The following is an 18,252-nucleotide window of genomic DNA, read 5'->3' on the forward strand; positions in this document are numbered from 1 at the left end:
CACAAGCGCGTATAAAATGTTTGTTTTCTTACTGGCTACTGTAAGTGTACCACATTTCATTGAAATCTGAAAAGTGAGTCCCAAGAGTCATTTGTTTCACACAGAATGCCACGCTGACTGATTAGTGCAGAGATACATATTTTATTATGGCAAAAGTTTTGACGTTCGAATTTGGTGTTGTGTATAGAAATCAAGGATTTGCACATATACATATTGCTTTGATACGGTACATACAACTAAGAACCTTCACACACATTGCTGTGATACGGTACATACAACTAAGAACCTTCACACACATTGCTGTGATACGGTACATACAATTCAGAACCTTCACACACATTGCTGTGATACGGTACATACAATTCAGAATCCACACATACATTGCTGTGATACGGTACATACAACTAAGAACCTTCACACACATTGCTGTAATACGGTACATACAATTCAGAACCATCACACACATTGCTGTGATACGGTACATACAACTAAGAATCTTCACACATATTGGTTTGATACGGTACATACAACTCAGAACCTTCACACATATTGCTGTAATACGGTACATACAATTCAGAACCTTCACACATATTGCTGTGATACGGTACATACAACTAAGAACCTTCACACATATTGCTGTGATACGGTACATACAACTCAGAACCTTCACACATATTGCTGTGATACGGTACATACAACTCAGAACAGTCACACATATTGCTGTGATATGGTACATACAACTCAGAACATTCACACACATTGCTATGATACGGTACATACAACTAAGAACCTTCACACACATTGCTCTGATACGGTACATACAACTAAGAACCTTCACACACATTGCTGTAATACGGTACATACAATTCAGAACCATCACACACATTGCTGTGATACGGTACATACAACTAAGAATCTTCACACATATTGGTTTGATACGGTACATACAACTCAGAACCTTCACACATATTGCTGTAATACGGTACATACAATTCAGAACCTTCACACATATTGCTGTGATACGGTACATACAACTAAGAACCTTCACACATATTGCTGTGATACGGTACATACAACTCAGAACAGTCACACATATTGCTGTGATATGGTACATACAACTCAGAACATTCACACACATTGCTATGATACGGTACATACAACTAAGAACCTTCACACACATTGCTCTGATACGGTACATACAACTAAGAACCCTCACACATATTGCTGTGATACGGTACATACAACTAAGAACCTGCACACATATTGCTGTGATACGATACATAGAACTCAGAACCTGCACAGATATTGCTGTGATACGGTACGTACAACTAAGAACCTTCACACATATTGCTGTGATACGATACATAGAACTCAGAACCTGCACAGATATTGCTGTGATACGGTACGTACAACTAAGAACCTGCACACATATTGCTGTGATACGATACATAGAACTCAGAACCTGCACAGATATTGCTGTGATACGGTACGTACAACTAAGAACCTTCACACATATTGCTCTGATATGGTACATACAAATCGGGGACTTACAGACATTGCTTTGGTATGGGGGACTTATAAATATATTGCTTTCGTATTGTGCATGCAAATAGGGTGCATTAATATACAGACTGTGGTTGCAATGTGCATACAAATGAGGCATTTACCTAACCCGATTTGTATGCACCATATATGCTTGAAAGTCCCCAGTTTTCAGAACCATAGCAGGTTAATTTCTGTTCACGTCTTCAGTTTACATGGACAATATCAATATAATAGTATCCCTATAAATGCAGGGTTGAAAATTAACATAACAACCATGGTCGCCAGCAGGGCCAGTTGAAGAAAACTCTTACTGGTCCTTCTCAAATTCAACTAGCCCTCCAATTATCACAATGCATTTTAACTCCACAACCAACATCCAAACTTGAATGTTCTTTGCTGAATAATAACCACGTGCTCACCGTACATAGTCGATTTGGGCAAAATGAAACCGATGAATTTGCATGTAACATCATAATGAATAAAGTTAAAATTCATATAAAAACATATTATTACGGATAAAACCCATACCAACTCAAGTAACATTAAAAAAAAGAAAAAAAAGAAATCCAGAATAAATGAACATGGTTCTGAAACCGGGTGCATTTTTTATGACAAAAGGACAACTCGGTGCAGTCTAGGATTCTTTTATTGGATCCCCTAACCAACAGGATGTGAGGATACTGGAGGTCATCACATCATCAAAAGGATTTCAAAAAGACCCTGAAATAATATTAAAAACCATAATCAATAACATACCGAAATATACATATCACAGTCATCTACTTCCACAAATACAATATATCTTTATAACATTATCTTAGTATTATCACACAATGAATAGGATTGACATTCAAATGTATCAATACATAAATACAAAACTGCCACTATATATAAATACCTTAAATTCAATTGATACTTGAAATTACATAAACATTTACAGTACACATTACTGAATGTAACTTTTTACAAAGCACAGCATTGTGCTTATATCATGTTAAATAAATACTAAAATGCATATTATATGTACATTCAACTATTGTACCTACCGACTGTGGGTCAGGTCTTTAAGTAGATGCTGGTTGTGCTCTACACTACGGGATGATAACTGTTAACAAAATAAAGCCTTGTTAACTTAGGTACTAACTATTATAAAATACTCAAAAGTACATTACACATTCTTCAATAAATAAAATATATTAGTTATTTAATTATTATCATTATAAACATCCATTTTATACTTATCTTTGATAAATATATCAAGTTACATATAATTCAGTTATTAATAAAATCTTTACTTAAACCTATCATCATAAGAATGCACTAAACATTTAGCCATTAACTACATAGCTTGAGTCATGTTATATGTAACATAATCAAATTATTATTAGCTAATTAATTATCCTTTGATAATGAAACTAGTTAAACACACACTTTAAATATTAATTCATTTAAAATTAATAGTACACTACGGGATGCAATTACCTTGGCTATGTGCTGTTAGTATTTGTGCTGAATGAAACTTGAAAACCTGGAGCTAAACCAAAAAACGTCTTTTCTGGTCTAAAACTGAATTGCCTCTGACCAGGTAAATTGAAAACCCCAGAAACAATGACACTGGGCTTGTCATTGAATTGGTTACCTGGCCAGGTCACAGAAAGTCAGTGAGTACTACCCAAGCTGACTCAGCCAAATACAGAGTGAAACAAAAGAATAGCCAACCAAGACAACTTAAACAGAAACATAATAAAGAATAATAAACATGAATAGTGTTTTAAAATAATACATGTTTGTCATATAATGTCTGTTAAAACACCCTGTTACAGTTCTTTATAAATTAACGTTAAATTATGTGGATTAAATCTCATTTTTAATACAGGAGTGAAGACAAATTGCTAGAACAGCCAAGGTATGCAGGTTGACTTGTATTGTCTCTGAGTAAAATATAATGCAGTACAAAGAAATTAAATACAGACCTGCGCGTGCTTTAGTAACCTAGTCTGGGAATAGCAGTCCTCTTTGTGGCGATACGAGAGGGATGAAATAAACTTTGTGCCGATGTACGAGGGAATGAATGAATGAATGAATGAATGAATGTTTAACGACACCCCAGCACGAAAAATGGGAATGAATGAATGAATGAATGAATGTTTAACGACACCCCAGCACGAAAAATACATCGGCTATTGGGTATCAAACTGGTAATGGAAAAACAATGTGATGATCAACATCAATATAAAAATTCAAGTGTCAAATAAAACACAGTATAAATAACTGTGTAAAAATACAAATATCACAGATATATAATATTAAAATTTAGAATAAAAGTCAGTATCACGTAAAAACTGCAATAAAAGTTCTAGATGGAATCGAAATGATTGCATCACATTTCTTTGTCCAAATAAATCTTTTCGAGTTGCTGACAAATGCTTACACTCCACCAAAATGTGTCGCACCGTCAGAAGACACTGACAGTGCTCAGACTGAGGTGGAGGATCTTTGTTTAAGATAAATAAATGGGTCAAATAGGTATGACCGATACGAGCACGGCACAAGACAATTTTATCCTTCCTGCGCTGTCTATAGGAGGACTGCCATTCTCCAAGACTGGCTTGATAGAATGAAGCTTATTCGCAATCGCACCGTCCCAATCATGTTGTCAAGTCGAAAAGATAAATTCGTTGATATTATGTTTAAAATCAGTACAAGGCACACCAACCCTGGCATGAGTCAAATCGAAAGCAGACTTGGCAGCTGAATCTGCCTTTTCATTACCCCTGATGCCAACCTGGCTGGGCACCCAACAAATACAATATCTTTATTGGCAATGGATAAAAAGACACACTTTCGTATCACCATCCCAATTAAGGGATGGTCCAGCTTCATATTACGTAAAGCTTGAAGACACGAAAGTGAGTCAGTAAAAATAATAAATTTGGATGAACTAGAATCCTTTATTTCTTCCAAGGCTTTAATGACTGCCCATCTTCAGCACTAAAGATCGATGCCGAGTCCGGCAGTCTCATGGAAATGATACTGTCTGATGGAAAGACTGTAGCACAAGCCACAGAATTCCCATCCCGTGATCCGTCTGTATACACACGAATGTAATCACGGTACCTGTCTTGAATTTCCATGAAAAATTGCTTATACACAACAGCATCTGTGCGACCTTTCTTCAGATGCGCCAGATCAAACACAATTTTAAGTGGTGTAATACACCAAGGTGGTAAAAAAAAATATGAAGGAGTTTCCAAAGTGTCAGTTAAATCAATGTTGGAAAGTGACAAAAAGCACTTAATGCGAAGACCAAATGTACGAATAGCATTTGGCCTTGCATCAAACAACTTCATGTATTCATTGTCAAACACCGCATTATGTGTAAGATGTGTTGGTAAAGATTTAATCTTGGTAGCATACTGCAGAGAAAGCTTTGCACATCTACCGCCCAAACAAGGTTCGTGTACTGCAACGTACAAGCTCTCTACAGGAGATGTTCGAAATGCACCAAGACAAAGCCGAAGTCCCTGGTTGTGTATAGGATCTATCATCCCTGCGCGTGCTGTAACCTCACCGTGGTGCAGGGGTGTAACATACGGCACAACATTGAAATTTTGAGTAAAAGTCAGTATCTATTTGTGATATTTGTATTTTTGCACAGTTCTTTACACTGTTTTTATTTAAATCTTGAATTCTTATATTGATGTTGATCGTCACTTTATTTGTTCGCATTACCATAGTTTGACACCCTATGTATTTTTTTTTGTGCTGGGGTGTCGTTAAACATTCATTCATTCTGTAAGTAAGACTTGCGTGCCGACCCATACACAATGCATCCATAATCAAGTTTAGACCTCATACGAGATCTATACAAACGGAGCATAACCTTCCGGTCTGCCCCCACCCCTCCATTCCGTATTACCGATAACTTTTAAAATATTGAGAGCTTTTAAGCCCTTCTTTTTAACATATTTGAGATGGGGCACAACATATAACTTCCTGTCAAATATAACCTCCAGAAATTTGGTCTCCTCCACAACTGGAATTGGATTTTTGTCCAAAAACAATTGTGGATCTAAGTGAAGACCTTTTTTTCTGGCAGATATGCATACAAACCGTTTTTGCGTTTGAAAATCTTAAGCCATTGTCAGTTGCCCATTAATGAAGTTTATTGAAACAAAACTGCAACTTACGTTCAATGATACTAATATTGGACGATCTATAGCAAATCTGAAAACCATCGACATATAACGAGCAATCAACACCAGGTGTTAAACACTTGGTGATGCTGTTAATTTTCACAGAAAATAAAGTTATACACAGGATACTACCTTGAGGCACACCCATCTCCTGTGGTGAATGTCGGACAAAGTCGACCCCACCCGAACTTTAAAAGATCTATCTTTTACAAATTGAGAAATAAAAACAGGAAGTTGACCTCTTAGGCCCATGCCATGCAGGTCGTTTAAAATCCCATACTTCCACGTGGTATCGTAAGCTTTCTCCAAATCAAAAAACACTGAAAGCAAGTGCTGATTATGGATGAAAGCTTTCCTACAAAACGTTTCAAATCTAACAAGATGATAACCGTGCTACATTAGTAAGCAATTTATGGGATTCAAGATACCAGACAAGTCTACCACTGATAATTCGTTCCATAGTTTTACAAATGTATCTTGTCAAAGCAATAGGGCGATAACTAGAAGGATTCGTTGGATCATTACCAGGCTTGGGAATAGGAATGATAATTGCTTTCCTCCAATCAGAACGAAAATCTCCAGAAATCCAGATGTTATTAAAACTATCCAAAAGAACCATCAAAGATGATTCAGGTAAATGCTTTAATAACTGATAATGAATTTCATCTGGTCCTACTGAAGTATCATGGGCTCTACGAACAGCATCCTGCAATTCCTCCATATAGAAATGTCTGTTGTATACTTCAGCATTTTCGGATGAAAAATTAATGGACTGCTTTTCAGCTTTAGTTCTGACAGATGTAAATGCATCTGTACTGAAAGCAGAAGATGAATTATGAGAAACGTTATCTGCCAATGCATTGGCAATGTCACGACGAGACGTGACATCCGTGTCATTGACAGACAAATGATGAACTATATTACTGGATTCTTTACCTTTGATTTTACGGATCCTATTCCAGACAGATTTCACTGATGTTTGTGAATTCAACTTGGAGACAAAAGTTCTCCAAGATGATTTCTTACTCTGTCTAATCTCTCTGCGAGCCTTAGCCCTAGCAATACGAAATGCATCCAGGTTGTCCGCTGTAGGTTCACGTTTGAACCTCTCAAGCAACCTGTTTCGCTCTTGGAATACATCCTTAGATGTAAGAGGGATGCAATTTCCAGTAACGGATTTCACTGAGAGTGGCTGTCCTCCTAAAAACGAGGCATTAGATAGAAATCCATCGAATCATCCGCTGTTTTGACAAATGCCCATTCGCCTTTGCATGGTGCTGGTCATGTATTACTGTTTTGTCGTTCAGATTAACTTGGATGTTCCATCAATTGCCTTAAAATCTGTATCATAAAAGAAGATTTAACCTATGCAGTTTGATAGTAATTTGTGAAGAATTTTGTTTTTAATTTACAAGGAACTTCCCCCCCCCACCCCAAAAAAAAAAAAAAAAAAAAAAAAAAAATGCCATTTAATCGATTCTCTTTTGACTCAAACGGACTCGAACCTGTAGCACCGATTCGCCTGTAAACTGCAGACTAACCACGATGCACTCTGAGCTATTGAGGCATCCATAAAAAGGATGCTCTTTAACTCAACCACATGCATGGGGCCTACAATCTACGCGGTCGATCCCGCTTACGTGCATGAAACAGTGGGCAGACCTGGCACTGTATGTATTTATGTATGAATATTTATATATTGTATGTATGTCGAGGTTACATACATAGATATTAACGCACTAGCGCAGGGGATAATTAAGTCCTTTCTGGCCTCACAAATTGTCCCATGCCGTTTCACCGAATCGCCCGCACAAATCTGTCGCGAGGAACTTGAGAATTATGTAGAGCATCACAAATAATATGAAGATGGCTCGTTGCATCTTGCATACACCGATCGTCTCCAATGAATCCTGCACGGTGGATAACCACGAGTATACGCCGAGATACAGCAGCTCCGGAATCCCCAGCCACTCCGAAAAAGAGTTTCAGCTTGTTCACGACGTCACGCAGTTCCTTAGGAAGAGATTGGAGAAAGTCCAGTTGGGTTGATCACTTTTCAGTAGGATTATCGTAGAATTCATCTTGGTTTCTCATACACTCAAGGAATACAGTAACGTATTTTGTCATCATAACGGAACCGTCTGCACGACATTTCTTTTTCATTGGTTGGAGGTAGTCGGGAGAGAAGACTTTCGAGAGTTCATGGTCTTTATGAAGTCCGCCAGGATGTTTGAACTTGACAATGACGCTGAAGATTCTAATAGACCAAATCAATTCCTATTGCCGATAATGTTAACGTTTACAAATAAAACTGATATAAGCAGCGTTTCAACACACCCAGGAAAAACAGCAATAGAAAGTGTGGCACCTCACATCTAATCTACCTGCAAGAAAATGGGGGGTGGGGGGGGGGGGGGGGGGGGGGGGGGGGTGACGTATCATTTAAGAGATTTAATTAATGTTTTTAATAGCAACCGTCATTTTTGCTGAAAATTTCAGTTCCATTTTTGGGAGTACCCCGCATTAGTTTCAACCTCTGGTATATACTGCATAACAACTGTATAACAAATAAAAGTGTATTTATTTATTGTCAGTGTATAATAGTATTTGCATAAATAATCAATGCCACATATTACTACCAATCACACCCACAGCTGCTTTTACTCCGTAAATATTTGACGGAGCACGTCAAACTTTAACACGGAACTCTCTTCTTTGGTACTATGCAACCTGAAACACTTGCACTGTTGTTCCATTTTCTCTTACGTTTTCTGCTTCCGGAGAGATCTGAAACATCAGGATTATCCCTTTTAATATTTCCAGGCCATTTCTTTGGAAGATATGGCTTTTCACCGGAGTGAACAAGTGCCGGTTGAAGAAAACTCCAGTCAGCAGCCAGGTAATCATTTGGGTTAAGGTAGTATACCTTGTCAGCTTGCTCATTTGCATGGAACCTAGGCCTCATGAAATAGTCCATTACAACAGTGCAATGTGTCATTGTTTTTAGTGTATCAAAGTTAGCATAATCTGTAATGACTAATATCATTGCATCGCGTGTTTTTGTCAAGTACACTTTTTTTCTAAGTCGTACTCGTCAATTTCCTGAAGTACATCAATAGTTCCATGATTTTCTATCAATGTTGCATGTGAAAAGTTTAATTTTGATATCCATGCTTCACTCAGTTTATTTTCTATTCGATACAGTTCCGACGAATCTGTGGGATACGTTGTGTAGAAGTACAAGCAATGTTCTTCTCGTCTCGGGTATCTGAGATGAATCATATTACCCTTCGGGTCATTTAATTCTGAGGCAAGAAATGCTATGTCCAAACTTGTTCCATGAGCATAAGTAAAGCCATCCAATTCTATATATTGCTCTTTTTTGATTTTATGAAAATGTAAATGTTATTACAGCATCATGTGCAGTGCTAAGATTTACAGTTCTGCGTTCCCAAGAACTAAATAGTTTCTGATGCATTTAACAAATCAAAATAGTCACTCATACCTTACTCTAGGGTGTCGGAGATAGTTGCGGTGCAGGGCAACGCCGGAATTCCCCTTTGCCGGGTAACCGATCTTCGTAAGACGCAGGACTGCTGACCAAAGTCTTTTTAGTATCGAAATGAGAGATAACATACGACCTCGTCGGACCGGCATAGAACGGTGTAATGGCTCTGGCGTACTGGCTGGCGGTTTTATTCTGGTCTACATTCCGCTTGTCGAGTGTTCGGAGAGTGAGAGATAACATACGACCTCGTCGGACCGGCATAGAACGGCGTAATGACTGGCGTACTGGCTCGCGGCTTTATCTTCGTCTACCTTCCGCTTGTTGAGTGTTCGGAGAGATCGCGAGTCTTCTTGATTACTTCGATTTCACTCTAACACTTAACACACATCGTGCAGCTTTGCTCAATTGGCCCATCCGTTCCGGAGTTTGGTGTGACACTCGAAAACAAGGGAGAGGCGGAGGTGGCATCACGTGATTCACTCCAGTTTCAATATGCACTTCAGGCCCAGACATGATTCCATCCGGTTTGAGCATGTATGTATGTATGTATGTATTGATGTATGAATATCTATATATTGTATGTATGTCGAGGTTGACTATTACATACATAGATATTAACGCACTGGCGCAGGGGATAATTAAATCCTTTCTGGCACCGATTCGCCCGCAAATTGCAAGACTAACCACGATACGCTCTGAGCTATCGAAGCTTCCATAAAAAGGAAGTTTCTTTAACTCAACCATATGCATGGGGCCTACAATCTACGCGGTCGATCCCGCTTACGTGCATGAAACAGTGGGCAGACCTGGCACTGGCTAGTATGTATTGATGTATAAATATCTACATATTGTATGTATGTCGAGGTTGATTATTACATACATAGATATTAACGCACTGGCGCAGGGGATAATTAAATCCTTTCTGGCCTATGTATGTATGTATGTATGTATGTATGTATATACACACACCACCACTATCCACCCCTGCCCGTCCAAACTATTTCTCAAAGGACTTGAAAGATATTATTAAAGGCGCTCAGTCACGGATTTAATGGGCCTTATTTTTCTAAATATGGATTATAAATGGAAATTACATTCATTTGGAATACCAAACCTAGTTAATGTATTATCCAAAACATTTTAACTGAACTACGATCGAGGGAATTCCATGAAACGCTTCATTTTTAAAATTTGGAACTCTTCTTGTCAAAAGTCATAACAAATACAGCAAAACAAACTCGTAGTGATGAAGCTGTATATACGACAACTGTATACTGTATTTTAGAATTTTATATAAACAACCGCCGTGTATATAGACTTGGCAAATGAGGGCCGGCTATATAATAAAACAATTAATAATATACATTTCATGACGAAAATAACTGCGAATACGCTGAAATAAAATAACAATTTTTTTTTATTATTATTATTATTATTATTATTATTATTATCAGGCGCGTGTACATGGAATTTAGCAGGGGAAAGAGTCTAGACGGTTACAACGCTATAGTACTTGGTTCGAAAACGGATAACATGTTTTCCAGCGTCACAAAATGTGGCCAGTCGTTTTTCGTTAAATGTTTGCACATTATTTTGACTGATTCGCAAAGTGGTCATTTGATTTAATGTACAGCGTTAAAAAAGACCCTAAACAAAAAACATCAACAAAAAAACAACAACACCCCAACAATAACACAACAGTATAGGGGCCTATTGTCGCATGCTTTGCCGTCCAAAATTGGCTTAATTATTACTTAACCCAGTTGAATCCAGTTCTACGTGCAGGGACAAGTCCAGCCTGCCGTTTGTGCGTGTGTGCACGGGCGTTAATCTTGCATTTTTATAGCCAACCTCCCCCCCCCCCTTCCACCCCAAAAAGGTAGTAGTAGGCTAATAATAATAATAATAATATTAATAATACACTATTATTATTACATGTATTATAATGTTTTTAAAATCACATCGCAGTGGGGTGGGTGGGGGCGGTAATTATAGAAACATTACATAAATTTAAAGGGAGACCCAAAGTTTTTTCAGCGTTACTGGTATAATTTTTTAAAATATATTTTGAGTTTTATTGCCCCTTGCAATTTTGCGCATTTGAAATATGACTAAATAGAGGAAAATAACCTTTTAGTAATATTTATTTGCGGTAAAATTAACTTTTTAAAAATGTACGTAAGGAGCCTCAAAATTGCAATCAGTGAAAAATCATTAAAAATCATTCCTGAATTTGCTGCATTGTAAGATGTTTCCGACTAATAAAATATTTCTACGATTAAACTTACATATTAAATATATTTTCATGTTTAGAATATCAGTGTCTGTATATTCAAATTTTTTCTGGTCGTGTTAATATTTCTAAGCAACCCAAACTGGATTTTGTCTTCAAATAATTTCGTACGTACGAAAAAACTCTATTTTAGGAAATTATTTAAAGACAAAATCCAGTTTGGGCTTCTTACAAATATTAACACGACCAGAAACACATTGAATATACAGACACTGATGTTCTCAACAAGAAAATATATTTAATATGTAAGTTTAATCGTAGAAATATTTTATTAGTTAAAAACATCTTACAATGCAGCAAACTCGGGAATGTCCCTTTAAGTTCCAGCCCTGTTGTTAGTTTGTGTACTGTCTGAAGTTAGTTTATCTTTCAGATAATCTACCTCAGCAGCTGATAATTTCTAATTTTTATTTATTTATTCATTATTATTCTTAATTTTTTTGTTAGTACTGTAGGGGCAATATTACGTGTGCGTGAGCCTGTACAGGATTAGGAACAATACGAGATGCATAACAAAAAGTAAGTTATAAAATAATTTATATTTTTATGATTTGGTTAGAAAAACGTTCCTACAGTTAAAAAAACCCTAAAGTGGTTAAATTGACTGATAGGCAAACACCTATATTAAGGCATTTCTAGTACTGTAATTACTCCCTGCCCGGGGCGGGACGTAGCCCAGTGGTACAGCGCTCGCTCGATGCGCGGTCGGTGTGAGATCGATCCCCATCGGTGGGCCCATTGGGCTATTTCTCGTTCCAGCCAGTGCACCACGACTGGTATATCAAAGGCCGTGGTATGTACTACCCTGTCTGTGGAATGGTGCATATAAAAGATCCCTTGCTGCTAATCGAAAAGAGTAGCCCATGAAGTGGCGACAGCAGGTTTCCTCTCTCAATATCTGTGTGTTCCTTAACCATATGTCTCACGGCATATAACCGTAAATAAAATGTGTTGAGTGCGTCGTTAAATAAAACATTTCATTCTTTTACTCCTACCGGCCTCGGTGGCGTCGTGGCAGGCCATCGGTCTACAGGTTGGTAGGTACTGGGTTCGGATCCCAGTCGAGGCATGGGATTTTAATCCAGATACCGACTCCAAACCCTGATTGAGTGCTCCGCAAGGCTCAATGAGTAGGTGTAAACCACTTGCACCGACCAGTGATCCATAACTGGTTCAACAAAGGCCATGGTTTGTGCTATCCTGCCTGTGGGAAGCGCAAATAAAAGATCCCTTGCTGCCTATCGGAAGAGTAGCCCATGTAGTGGCGACAGCGGGTTTCCTCTCAAAACCTGTGTGGTCCTAAACCATATGTCTGACGCCATATAACCGTAAATAAAATGTGTTGAGTGCGTCGTTAAATAAAACATTTCTTTTTTTTTTTCTTTTACTCCCTGCCCATTTCGCCCCCCCCCCCCCCCCCCCCCCCCCCCCCCAGATATACTATAGCAAACAGGAATAAAATAGCAATGAATACCTCTCGGAGTTTAAGCTATATGGACGTTGAACTGGACTAAACTACGCTATCGATGTTTCTGTGTGAGGTTCGGACTAACCTCCTGACAGCTTGTACGGATATTTTTGCAGTAAACCTTTTTTTTTGGTTACGGCTTTGTGTTGTTGGTTCAGTTATTTAAACATTTTAAGTATTGATTACTTAAGTAAAACCTGTCCATTCCTATATTTGGGTGACCTGTAATAACTAAGTAATGGAGAGTTATGCAATCATCGCTCAGTTACTGAAAAATAATGGAGCGTTGAGATAATTCAGTGACGAGTATTTTAATAGATGATAATGAGATTAAGGAATAAAGTAAAATAGCATTATGCCTCTTAATTCCAGCGCTGAACATGAATGCCAAAGCATGCCCTTGTATTGCATTTAGAAACCGGTTGATACATTCTGTATTATGTCGAACGGACGGCCAGATTAGTAATAGTTAAACCGTAGTGCATCCTTAGGCCACTATCCGGGGTCATCCGTGAGGTTTTCATCCGTCGTGGATCCGGCCAGACGATCCTTGACAGTGTGGCCGGGGCTTCAGGAAGGTAGTTTGTATTTCTCGGGATGGGAATAGTATGGAGAATTAAGTACTAAAATGCTAGTTCCGAGAACATGTTTTATATTTAGATCGTCTAAAAAACAACAACAACCTTTCATGATATGTAGAACTAGAAATAATATTTAATGATTCTTTTTTTTTTTTAAGTTTGGGGAATTTACTGGATAGGGCGTAATTGACACCCCTATCACACTAACTACAGCTCCGCACATTACATGCGTTTTAACAGACGTATCGTGCTGTAAATATCTCAAGGGAACTATTGTGAACAAGAGCGCATGTGTAATTTGATGGCTCTTTCTATTGGTTGAAATATTACGAAAACATAGTTTGAACTTGATTATATGCAAATGATAAGTGTCACCAAGCAAAACCATTTTTGTCTTATTTTGTAACGGCGAATTGTGAAAGACGGTCGTAGGTGTGAAAAGAAGTATGCGAGATAAAAAAGGACTTTGAAGGCCAGAATGGAAATGTTTTGTTTAGTTAAATGGACTTCATTTTCTGTGCATTTTAATTTGGACAATGAAGATGATTTTAAATTCTAACTGCAGGAGGAGAAATGTTTTTGGAGACAGTTACGCTACTGATTTCCGCAAACATGTCTAAGAACTTAAAGAACATGTTGTATAATACAGGTTATGACAGCTGGACGTGTACCACAAGGGAAAACATCGTCTACATTTCCCCAATATGGATACCTAAAGACTTTAGTCAAGTGGTGAAGGATTTAAAATGAAATGAAGTTTTTTTAATTTAACGACGCACTCAACATTTTATTTACGGTTATATAGCGTCGGACATATGGTTAAGGACCACACATATATTGAGAGAGGAAACCCGCTGTCGCCACTTCATGGGCTACTCTAGCCCGAGTACTCGGACTGTAAGAGAGCTAGACGGACATTTGGACATAAATACGCTCTCATTACAGTCAGAGACCAACCTATGTATATTTTTGGCAATTCCTGACTACCAAACGGTAGGCAAAGATTCCCGCTCTAATACCACAACAATCCTATGTTTGACGTCAAATACTTTTACATCGATCATTTTCGAGTTAACTGATACAAAAAAATCCACATATTAATCACTAATACACATACTACAGAAAGAAACCCGACAGCACCCACATTCAGCTACGCTTCGTGACACTCCGTCGCAACAATTACAAAGCTCGGCGACCTATTTCGAGACGTAGATCACGTGATCGCCACTGGGCGATTCCGCCTTGTGCAGCAGTTACAGGGGTCGTCTCATACCAAGCGACGTTACAACATGTCTTTGTTTTAACTGTTTAAATTTAAAATGTAAAAATTGTGTTTGAATTTTTTTTTTAATCGGAGAGGTTATTATTTTCCTAAACAAATCAGCAGCAACGTCAATCAAAAAAGAACTTGTAAATCAGCGACAAATATCATTGTCGTACTGTTAACTGCCAATGCGTATCGATGGGTAATCTCATTAATTGTGGCTACATTCTACGCTGAAAAAAGTTGTAAACCTTTTTTTAAAACTCCCACACCCCCTCTCGTTCTGAGTACAGTTTGTGGCCCTGGTCAGAAATCGTGGTAGCTGATGATAACTAGTTTAACATGCCCATATACCACTAGGGTTTCGAACACGCCCATCCCTGAGTCCGACCTCCGATAAGATCGGTGGCCTGACTCGGGGGGGGGGGGGGGGGGGGGGGGAGAAAATGGGCAGAATTTTGAAAATAGCAATTAGTAAAAAAGTTAATAGAATAAATAAAAATAATAAAAAGGTTACAAGCCAAAAATAAAAAGAATTGACTGCTCGGCCGAATATTTATATAATTTGGAGCATTTTAGAAGGACAGTCCAAAATTAAATAAGAGAAAGAAGAGAGGATCGGACTATTTAATAATATTTTTAAAAAGAATTTTGACATAAAATTTTGAACGCAGATCTAAAAGTTTAAAGTCCGATCGATATGTCCACGCGAGTGGCCTCGTTAAGGCCGTTTGGGTGCATAGCTTAAACGGACGAGATGGGTTGCATCCCGTCAAGAAAACCCCTAGATTGACAGTCGATAGACGTTGAAGGTGTAGTGCTGTGCTGAAATACAGATCTTGAGAAGCTGGATCCGTCTGAACGAGAGAGAGTATCAGACTAGGGTATAGTCCAGTCGTCATGGTTTGGTATAGTGGTGCGGACGGGCCCGACTCCGGAGGATACGAGATGGTATCACTATAAAGCAAGGTAAAGTCTAGAAAAAGAGTAGTAGGGGCCGACCCCACTTCCTATTTCTTCTTAGAGTGGGGTGGTCAATCTTCCAGTGCTGCTAGGACAGGCTCGGACATGTAGAGACTAAACGCGAACAACCGTGGTGTTCTGCAGAATGGCCGTCATACGAGTCACGAAAAAAAGAAGAAGTCGACAGTCAGACGGAGAAATGACGTGGAGGCAAGGAATCTCGCTAAAAAAGAATCCAACCTGGTGGTGCAGACTGTCGAAACGAGAAGCGTTCCAGCGTTCAATCAGTTCCAATGGCCGCATACATCCCAGTACAAAACTTCATTTCGCTGACAAAAACAACGAAACGAAGGACCCCCAAGTCGAGCACACGAAAGCACGTGCAGTGTGCACACGCGAAACAAACACGTCTTACCGCGTGGAGCTCCAGACTGGGAATCAATCGTGGTAGCAACGAGCGTACTTGAACATCAAACTGATATAAGCAGGTTAATTCCCGACACCGGACCTGGCAGTCATTTGTGGCCATACATGCATACGGCGAAACTCAACGCCATCGGTCCCTAGGCGTCAGCTTGTCTATTATGACGGAACTCCTGTCTACAGCTGATCATTGAGTATTGTGTTACAGAATCGGTCTTTGTTCAGTTGTTGAAAACAATTAGGCTGTGTTCTACGTAGGTTAATGCATTGTCAATAATTATTAACTACCACACATATATGTGATTTACATTTGCTTGGACAAAACGATCGTTCATATAAAATTAGTTATTAAGCAAACAGAATACTTACAACCAACCCAAAACAAAATTTGAACTATTTTTATTACTTAATTTACTAGTATCCTAGCGCCTTTTTTTTCTTTATTTTTCTTTTTGCTTTTTAATGAGATATTACACCACAGTTTCACATCTGAGTCATTTCCGCATATTTCTTAGGGAGTGGGTTTCAGCTCAGTCGTTTGAGTGTTCGCAGGATCGAACAACCTCGATGGATCCATTCAACCGATTGATTTTTTTGTCGTTCCAACCAATGCACCAGCCTGTGGGAAAGTACATATAAAAGATCCATTGCTAATGTAGCGGGTTTCATCTCCAATACTCATGTCAGAGTTACCAAATGTTTGACATCCAATAGCTAGTGATTAATAAATCAATGTGCTCTAGTGGTGTCGTTGAACAAAACAAATTTCAATATTTTTTAGTTTCGTCTGAATAGCAAAACAACTATAATTATTTTGCAAGATAAATTTTAAAGATCGAATGAGCTATGCACCGATTCAATTTTGAATTTGCAGTAACAAGCATTGCCATCCGTCCCCTTAATGCCTCGGAATACATCTTATGATATCCCCATCCCCTCAAGAGCGTTACACTCTACTACTGTACTAATGACTAATTCATAAAACATAAAATAATCAAATTAAATTACTACTTACTTTATCTTTCATAAGAGGAGGCAGTACATAGCACATACTTTTGCCGTATCCTGTCGATAACACCCCAAATGTATCCTTCAAATTCAAAATGGAATCAATAATGTGTAATTGTTTTGGTTTAATGACGTAATTAAATCCAAATTCATCCATAACGGCATTAGCCAACTCTTCCATGTTGTAACGTCGCTTGGTATAAGACGGCCCCTGTAACTGCTGCACAAGGCGGAATCTCCCAGTGGCGATCACATGATCTACGTCTTGAAATAGATCTCCGAGCTTTGTAATTGTTGCGACGGAGTGTCACGAAGCGTAGCTGAATGTGGGTGCTGTCGGGTTTCTTTCTGTAGTATGTGTATTAGTGATTAATATGTGGATTTTTTTGTATCAGTTAACTCGAAAATGATCGATGTAAAGGTATTTGACGTCAAACATAGGATTGTTGTGGTATTAGAGCGGGAATCTTTGCCTACCGTTTGGTAGTCAGGAATTGCCAAAAATATACATAGATTGGTCTCTGACTGTAATGAGAGCGTATTTATGTCCAAATGTCCGTCTAGTTCTCTTACAGTCAGAGTACTCGGGCTAGGGCTACTCTTTTCGATTAGCAGCAAGGGATCTTTTATATGCAACATCCCACATACTGAATAGCCTATACCACGGCCTTTGACATGCCAGTCGTGGTTCACTGGCTGGAACGAGAAATGGCCCAATGGGCCCACCGACGGGGATCGATCCTAGACTGACCGCGCATCAAGCGAGCGCTTTACCACTGAGCTACGTCCCGCTCACTGAAGGATTTAAAAGACAATGCGTTGCAACTGAACATCGCAAGTGTGAACGTAACGGAAAGTGTTAGTAACGGTCGCGCAGTCGTGCGCTTCTCCAAATGTGAACGCGTGCTCATCAAATATAAGAGAAACCATGGCAATATCTTCCGGATTTCGGAAAGAGTTCGACCCGTACCTCTCTATATCAATGTCTGTAAGACTAACCCTA

At 38.6% G+C, this 18,252-nt stretch overlaps 1 protein-coding gene across 6 annotated transcripts in view; it reads right to left on the bottom strand.

The window, feature by feature from the left end:
- The window catches only part of LOC121382932, a 23,899-nt gene extending 14,357 nt beyond the window's left edge, over window positions 1–9,542 (bottom strand). For 2 of the 6 annotated variants that reach the window (XM_041512617.1, XM_041512615.1), the window contains exon 1: window positions 9,247–9,533. Coding sequence is in view for 2 of the 6 variants with exons in the window: in XM_041512614.1 (XP_041368548.1) it covers window positions 191–1,663 (1,473 nt within the window). In the remaining 4 variants the exon portion in view is untranslated. Of the gene's footprint in view, window positions 2,266–2,591; window positions 2,651–9,246 lie in introns of all 6 variants that reach the window. The other 4 variants (XM_041512614.1, XM_041512613.1, XM_041512618.1 and 1 more) reach the window with 4 other exon arrangements.
- Between the last annotated feature and the right edge of the window lie 8,710 nt (window positions 9,543–18,252).

Source organism: Gigantopelta aegis, chromosome 10 (genome assembly GCF_016097555.1).
Source record: "Gigantopelta aegis isolate Gae_Host chromosome 10, Gae_host_genome, whole genome shotgun sequence".
Taxonomy (NCBI): domain Eukaryota; kingdom Metazoa; phylum Mollusca; class Gastropoda; order Neomphalida; family Peltospiridae; genus Gigantopelta; species Gigantopelta aegis.